Here is a 9,160-nt window from a genome sequence, read left to right on the forward strand (position 1 = left end):
TATGTACTGCCTGTAATTAACACATAGGTGAGCAATAGGTGTCAATACTTTGGAGAAAAAAAAAGCTTGTTTTTTTTTTCCAACTCAATGGGCAAGGACGTTGCAGTGTACTCCTGCTATATAACATTTATATGAAATCCAATACTAATTCCTCCTGAGGCAGATTTTTTTTTTTTTATTAAACCTTCATCTTGAACATGTCAACATTTTATGGTTAATGTAATTTCTTCCTCTCATTCTCACAGCACTAAGCTGATTTATATTGGATGAAAGAGATACTTTACCACACCGTAATGAGATTAACGTTAAATGGTTCGGCGCTGCAGACTGCAGAGGCAGTGTTTAATATTGTTTGGGGGATCCTCTGAAGGAAACAGAAGGTGGCATGTCTGTCCGTAACACTAGTGGCAGACATTAATTATACCTTACTGTGTGGTGGCAGTCCACACTCTGTGCATGAAGAAAATGTTTCAAAAAGCGGGACATTTGCATTCCTGAGCTTGCTCTATCTACACTACAGTATTTGGCTTTTTGGTGAAATTTCAGGATGAACCTAGGACATGCTATAACCTTACAGGTGAATTTAATGTGGCCATCTCTAAATATTTGAATTTTCAATTGTGCAAAATGTCTCTTCTTTCTGCATAACTTGCTCTTCTCTTCTTGCAGCCTGGCAATGTGGTATTTGGCCTTTTTTTTTTTTTTTTTTTTACCCCACACAATACATTCCCTTATTAATGCTCATAACTTGGAAATGTGTTGTTTTTTTCCCCTCCTCTGTAGCAGGCAATGGCACAAATCAGCTCGGGAGCACATCCAATTCAGGAAGTACCCATAACTTGATCCGTGACGGGTTGTAACGTTTACTGCTGAGCCAGTTGACACGGTGGCCAAATCAACAACTTTCAGTAACTTAGCAATCAAGATAGAGTGAGAGGATGTTGTGCTGGTGCAACAACCTGCGAAAGGGGACGGCATCACCGTGAGAGAAAACGAGGCTCTGAGAAAACCTTGAGAATCACAGAAACCCAGGTTGGACCCAAGCTGATGTTTCACTGTTACATAAGAGTACAAACATGAAGCAAATTTCTCCACTGTGGGACAAATAAAGGATTATCTTATTACTGTAACACATTTGCATGAAGCAATACAAAGTGTCTTGTATTGTATATCTGATAAAACCAACATTATTGGAGAAGTATCGACTCAATGTTGAAAATCTTTTTTGTTCAAATACTAACAGTGAAACATCACAATACTGAGCATTACTGACATTTCTTACACATCACCCATTTTCCCATGATTTAATGGTTTATTCAACACTTTAATATGCAGCAGCAAAGAGGGACAAAAGTTCATTCAACGTCTCAGTTATTAACATCACCATGCTTTGAGGTGACAGTAAAAACACAAGCTGCTCTTCCTGTGTGTCTGATGAAAACAATCTGCTCCCGATGCACATGATTACTCATTTTCAACATTAAGAAAGCCAACAGATAACAAACAACAAACACAATCACAAATTCTAATTGAATATTTAACATTTCACGAGGCAATTTTTCATGGTGCGGCACTTTGTTGGAACCAGTGCTGATTACTGCAACTCCAAACCACTGTGTTGCATTCCCAAACCAGAAATAAAGAAAATCATTAGACTTACAACTGCACCAACATGGCATCTGTTACTGGAGAGTTTGACACGTAGTAGTGAGCAATTTGTTCATCTCAGTGTTTGTGTTAGTAATGGCCCTTATGATGAAAACGTGCAATATCCTGCAGCCACCTGAGGCATGATATGAAGTTGCAGCATGAGCTCTGGCTCAAGCAGACATTGTGTCCCTTGGGGAGGATGTGAACAGCGTAGGCATGGAGGGTTCTCCTTGACATGGATGTACAAGCACGTAGAGACAAAAGCATTGGAATTCATACTGTAATATATGTTTGATCTTTGTGGGAATTTCCCCAAAAAATGTATGTCAACTTACCTAAAGTATGATCCCTCCTGTGCACATGTGGAAACCATTTTCTAAAACTGCTTGTTTCCTATATTGTGTTCATTACAATGCCAGAACAATCTGGAAGGAGATTGATATCTTTAGAATTTGTACAGAGACAAATGAAGCTGCTGTCATTCCTGGTCTGAGATGAGGCGGCTGATGCTGCAGTAGGTCCGAACCACTTAGGTTGACGTCGGAGCTCCAGGGTTCCCCAGGATGTGAAAACCTCAAGGATGAAGATGTGTGGGAACATTCAGCCAACTGAGACATTTAGTGAGACCTGTGTGGGATGCCAGCATCAAGATGTGTAAACATGTCTTATGAATGTGGGAGGAACATTTGTCTATTACTATCATTTAATACGGGCAAAGACTGAAAACTATCATAAACTGTATAATCTTCACCATCCCACCATATTTTAGGAGAACAAACACTGGCCATATGAACAAAGTCAACACTATTTTTCCATCATGCTTGCTTGGCAGATGTATTAAGAGGAAGCAGAGGAAAGGAGCAGAAAGAAGTAAAACAATTAGTACATACAAATTTAAGGAAGAAATCCAGAGAGGGGAGGAGAGTCGGTTGGAGAAATTAAGTGAGCCTGCACCTCCCCGGTGTAATGAGCCTGCAGGCAGCAGCACGAGCACCAGAGTGAGTGGACGTCTGTGTGAGGAAGCAGCGGCCGTGGGAGGAGAAAGATCCAATAGAGGTGCCTGATGTCATCGCAGAAACGCAGCACTGAGCCGAGTAGTCCCGCCATCAAATTACAGCAGTGGTGTAGACGTCACAAACACAGTGATGTCATCTCAACTCAACCCTTCACTTCCACACAGAAAGGAAAGTCGTCATTGAAAGCTGACAGACAAAAACACCCTTTCCTTGTTTTTGGAGACTGATTCTCTCCTTTCAGTGCAGAGCTGAGCCACTTCCCCCAGCTGCCTGATTGAGTGATTATTTCTCCAGACACTTGCGTACCTAACAAGAAAAGCAACAACATTGCATCCGTCCACCCTCCAGTCATTCATCCTTGTTTTTATGTGAATAAGGCAGTTACCGGTAAAGGGGTCGATCTCAGCTGTGACGAACTATGTTTGTTTCTTACAAAAGCAACAGTGGTGCAAAGCATTTTTTTTAAAATTCAAAGTAGAGACAAAAAGCAAATAACTAAAGCAAGTCTGATGTCTATTGTATGTTTTCTATGCCAATGTCTGTGTTAAAACATGACAAAATCATTGAGGTTGTACCTCTGAGGGTGCAGCTTTTTGTTGTGCTGACACTCGTATCAATGGAGACAGGAAATTACTTTCAGCAAATAACCTTGATACCAACGTTATGACTACAACACTGTACCTGCTTTGTCATTTGATGAGTTTTTACGACATTTTGAAAAACAAAGTGCTTTCCTGTGGAAAGTAAGAAGTGAAAATCAATGCCACTTTTTGAATGTGTGGTAAACACTAAGTCGTAGCAGTAATGACTGTCCAGCCTCCCACCTGGCTGACCTCAATCTATATGTTTTGTCCATCCTCACTTCCATTTCAGACGCACATTCTCTGGTCTGATAATGAGCTGCATCGACATAGATCGTCTCCTCCTGGATTTCTCATTGCAGCAGAGACGTGACGATCCAGCTGTTTCCCTTTTACTTCCTTTGAGTTGGAAAATCCAGGAATGGTAATTGTTGCTGTTTTCATTGCTTGTGGTGTAATCTATTTTTATTTATTTTTTGCTCACCTTAAGTGAAGGACACTGACCAACAACTTAATAGTGGACACAGTGGGTCTAATGGTCTCTGATATTGTTAAAGGAACATATGTCTTAATTTCTGTACCTCACTTATAAACTAATTAGCCAAATCACTACTAGAGGGGGACATCAACATATTTTCTCTATAATGTGACACATGATGGGGGTGGAAGACAGGGATGCGTGGATTAGGCTGCCATTGAATATATTGTCTTCCAAGTTGAGGCATTAGAAGCAGGAAAACATTAAAGACCCCAAACAGAATAACCAAACAGAATAGCATAAAAAAAATGTTTGTTTTCATTAAAGGTCATATGTTGACTAATTCGTTGGCTGGGAGCATTGACCTCCTCCTGGAGCCTTCAGCAGTCACTGTTTGGGACAAAGTACAATCTGATTTGTATCTTCATGTTTCAGTTCAAGTTTCAGATCAACAAGTCAGATTTCCTAGACAAAGCTTTTTATTTTCATTTTTGTTTTACCTTTTCGCGATCAAAAGCTAAGATATTGCGCGTTTATACTTACTGCAAAGGTATGCGTGTGGACTCATACCTCATATCTAATTGGAAGCAAAAAAATCCAATAGATTCACGTCAAATGATTTCTAAATACACATTCAGGTTTGCTGGAGAGCTGAAACACCACAAATAGAACACATGTGTTTTTTTTATAGAAAGACAAAGGCTTTTCCATCTGTATTGCTTCAGGTCTGGCCCCAAATGTCCCACAGATGAAATATTTCCATTTGCAGATCACATGATATCAGATCGGATTGTAAGTCCAGAAATTCTAGGCGAGGTCGCTTCTTGACAGAAAAATGTTGATCAATACCAACTTTGTATATTGATTACCCAGTAGACAGATTATTGACTGGAGTATTTCTTCTGCAATAAACTGTAGGGATTTCCAAATTACTTCAGTCGTATTGCTCAGTGCGGATTGAGGTCCATTGTTAACACCATCACACATGGTGCTGTTATTGCCTGTTGTGCCTTTTCTCAAACAGCATGGCGAATCTGTATCACCGCCACTCCTCTTGGACCTTTAAAGACAATGAAAAACTGATGCTGAAATGAAGGTCCTGCAATTAAAATGGGAAAATCCAAAGTGGCCATATGTTGGAATAAGAGTGGCCGACTCATGCACATGCAGTACAGTGTACACACACACGCTCTTATTAAAACCTAAGGTATGTCTGCTCAGTTAATCCCTCAGGAAAATAACCCCTCCACACACATTTTTATTTTTAATGTGGGCAGCTCAGCTACTGACGTCTGAACACATTCGGTTATTGCAGCACAGAGGACTGAGTCAAACCTACAATCACAGGCAGACCCAAGAGGCATCACGGCACAGGAGGAGGAGAAGAATCCATTTATACAGACAGAGACGGAGAGCTCCAGCCTTCACCACAGCCTACCAATAAACAGACTCTGCTCTCCTGCACCGTGTATGATGAATTCTTTCATTTTCACCAATTAGATTATCCTGCTGCTCATGCTGTATGTGTAGGTGTGTGTATGCGTATTTATGTATGTATGTGTGTGCCTGCGTTTTCGTGTTTTATGGTGTTTGTGCGTACGGATTGTGGAGGGCCAAATTGGCAGACCTAAAAATGTTGAGATACATTACAAAGGGTCAAATTATAATTTTAGGGCTCAATATGCAGATCTGCAAGTTTCCCTGCGGCACGAACATGCCACTGAGGGAAAACATTCATGCACTCGTTGTGTGGTGATTTTTTTAATTCAGCATTGACCAGACATTCATGTAAAACAGCTTATTTTACCCTGTACAACTTTGCTTGCCACAGACACAGGTTGCACTTACAAATACCTGAACTTTCAACTTCTACTCTTTTCCTCATTCTATCTTCACTGAGGAGATTCAGAAGTACAATTGTTAAAAAATATCAGTGCAATAATAGTTATCCACACTCCCATTGCAGAAGGTGTCTAATAGCTATGAGAGAAGTCAATTTTAATGAATAAAGATCAAATGCCAAGACTCCCGATTTCAGTAACTCAAAACTGCAAGTTGAATCATAATCTGAGTCATTGCTAGTGATAGGACTGGTGGCTAAACAACCATGAAAAAAACTATAGCGTGTGTGCATGTGTGTGTACCATACCACTACCACCACCAAAAAAGTCCGCAATGACACCTGAATATACATGTACATTGCTTGAATGGTAAAAAAAAAAAAGAAGAGACTTTTGTATTTCAATTCATTTCAAAACCTGTAGCTTTTCCACTTTAACGCAAGTAAAAAAACTTGCATTTGTATCTATAATTTTACTTTTATCAACATATTTGTCATACACACATCTATAATTGCATAAGGTGAAAACTAGAGTGTTCTGTCTGACTGATAACTTATTTATTGTTCTTGTTTTCATTACTCGTTGTTATTGGTCTATACTGTCAGATAGGTTTGCTTGGACAATAAATACAAAAACACATCTTCAAGCAAAATAATCAAAAAGATGCTTCAGACCAATTTTCTCCTGAGACTTGTTTGAGAGAAACCAAATACAACAAGCAGCAGGAAGCAACGTTGCAGAAATACTAGTTGTTATTTATTAAAAAAAATGTCCACGTTTGTAAAAGGTGTAATGCTGAGTTTGTGGTGTGTGGGCGTGTTGAATCTGTCTGTGGACGGTCATGACAGATAAAGATGAGTGGCTCTCAAGCCATAAACATTCTGGCATCTAATAACAACTTTGAAGCTCTGTGGTGATTGATGGCCGCCTCTCCTTAATGTCAGTCCCTTTCATCTGCTGCGCTCACACCTGACGTCCATTTGCTCCAACACCAGAGGAGCTTTTGTCTAAACAAATCAGATGAGCGCAGATTAAAGAAGGTGCGTTTTGATTGGATGAAAGATTGTCTACTAATCACCACATCACAGGCTCACAATGAAGGCATAAGCTGCACCCGCATTTACTTGACCCTGCGCCCACTGTGCAGTGAGAGTCGCTGACCTTGGTGCTGAAGTTTATTAATGATTACTGACCTTGTGCATTTCCTAATGCTAACCTCTATTGCTGGCTATTGGTATACACACCAATACATCTTTAGAGCACCGACAGTCTGTCCAACTGATTTTTCAGTTATTTTAGGGCTGATTGCAAAATCTGTAAAATGAGAATCGCGCTGTTTTTGTGTCACACTCCGTGAATATAAATCAAGAATTTCTGTTGCGTTCTTGCATGTTGGCCCTGTAATAAATCTATTGCGTGATACATTGCAGGTGACATGGTTAAAATATAGACATTTTAGGACGAACATGTTGAAAGATGAAACGTGGTCGCGGATAACGTGGATAACGTGGCTGCACGCGCGTCACTCCTGTGACATCTGCACTCGGTTTAAATACCCGCAGCGCGCAGTGGCGGAAAACACAAACAGCCGCACCTCCATGTGGGCACGCAGGGAGTCAAACGCACTGGAACGAAGTATTGTGACCTACTTCATGTTCTGTTCAGAGACATGATGTTCGATTCTACATTTATTGACTTGTTTTGAGTTTGTTTTTGGTTTTAAAGTTCTGGAGCAAGCTTTCGACGCGTTATGATGATGATGATCAACGACTCTCTGGCTTTTGGAGAAATAGACACTAATGTTTCCGTGCCTCCTCCTCTCGGGCACAACGGCCCGTTCCCTGCTCTCCGACTGGAGTCCAAGTCTCTGGTCACATCAGCAACAATGTTCGCCGTGGGGGTCCTGGGGAACCTAATCGCTATTGTGGTGCTATGCATCTCTAAAAAGGAGCAAAAGGAAACCACCTTCTACACTCTGGTCTGTGGGATGGCCATCACAGATTTGCTGGGCACGTGCTTTACCAGTCCGGTAGTAATCGCCACGTACGTGGCCAACCGGTGGCCCGGAGGAGCGCTGCTCTGCCACTTCTTCTCTTTCTCCATGCTTTTCTTCGGCTCCGCAGGTATGTCAATCCTGTGCGCAATGGCGGTGGAGCGATACCTGGCCATAAACCATGCGTATTTCTATTCTCAGTACATAGACAGAACTATGGCACGTTTTGCGCTCCTGGTCATCTACCTGGTTAACATCATCCTGTGCCTCATGCCCAGTTTTGGGTTTGGACAGCACGTGAGACACTTTCCAGGGACGTGGTGCTTTTTAGACTGGAGGGCGACGGATCCACTCGGGGCGTGTTTTTCCTTTCTGTATGGCGGCGTGATGCTGGTGCTGATCGCGGCTACAGTTGTGTGTAATTTGGCGGTGTGCAGGTCGCTGGTGGGGATGAACCAGAGGACCGGGATTGTCAGGACTGAGCTGTGTGAGCAGGGAGGCTCGCGGAGACGCTTCCCCCGGCTGCCCTCCGTCACTTCTGCGGCGGAGATCCAAATGTTCTGGCTCCTGGTCTTCATGACCATCGTATTCCTTGTCTGTTCCATCCCTTTAGTGGTAAGAACATTTTTTTTTACATTTCATATTCTGTGTACGACTGTATCATGCTTGCGCGTAAAACACAATATTGTGATTTTATAACATGAATCTTCGTGTCATGTTTCTACACGACAGGTACGAATCTTTGTCAACCAACTTTACGATCCTGCCTACATCTCTGCTGGAGGAAAACCTAATTATCGGAGCGACTTGTTGGCAATCCGCTTCGCTTCTTTCAACCCCATATTAGACCCCTGGGTGTACATTTTGTGCAGGAAGAACCTGCTACTGAAGGGCTGTGAGAAGATAAAGAGGACAATCACTGGAATCAAGGACAGTAGTGGGGAAAACGTAGGCTGGGTGGAAGGTAAAAACTCCCCCCCGTCTTCCAACAGCAACGACACCAGTTATGCGTCATTACGCACAGCCAGTTACAGGAATGACGTTGAACACCGGGTGCCGGCCCAAGACAAATCCTTTACCGACTTTGCCATGAGGCATGCGTGGGAGTACGATACAGCTCGGGTCAATTTTCACCCGTTCAGCGTAGAATCGACCGCGATCCTGGGCTGTGAGGAGGAAGAGGCAGTTCGGTCCAAACAGGTGGTGGGAGAGATTTCTCCAGGACTCAACACGACGCCGCTGCGCGCTGTGCACGTTAGGAGAGTAGACATTGTCACGTGCACCTTCAGCACACCGAGCTCTTGTCAGTCAGCTAAATGTCTTTGATAAACATTTTTATGCTCCAACATGTAAAAAAAACAACAAAAAAAACATATTTGAGAGTTACATTACCTGCAGCAAACAAGTATTCTGAAAGCGGGAGCGAGAATTACTTTCATTTCACTTTTTTTTTCATGAACCAAGAGTAACCTTGGAAAACAATTTATATATTTGTGATATTTAATTTATTTCACGTGCTGAATCCAACATGAGTAGATACATCAGTGTGACGTCTAATGAGATACATAATCATGCCAAACACAAACAAGATAAAAACCGAT

The 9,160-nt window shown here is 41.9% G+C and overlaps 1 protein-coding gene across 1 annotated transcript; it reads left to right on the forward strand.

Moving 5' to 3' along the window:
- Positions 1–7,322: 7,322 nt before the first annotated feature.
- On the forward strand, positions 7,323–8,885 carry ptger4c (prostaglandin E receptor 4 (subtype EP4) c; the record flags this gene model as incomplete). Its single annotated transcript, XM_080503647.1, has 2 exons — positions 7,323–8,174; positions 8,292–8,885. 2 exons carry the CDS (start codon positions 7,323–7,325, stop codon positions 8,883–8,885), a joined length of 1,446 nt encoding a protein of 481 aa, XP_080359773.1.
- Between the last annotated feature and the right edge of the window lie 275 nt (positions 8,886–9,160).

The sequence above is a fragment of the Blennius ocellaris genome, assembly GCF_963422515.1.
Source record: "Blennius ocellaris genome assembly, chromosome: 10".
In the NCBI taxonomy this organism is placed as follows: domain Eukaryota; kingdom Metazoa; phylum Chordata; class Actinopteri; order Blenniiformes; family Blenniidae; genus Blennius; species Blennius ocellaris.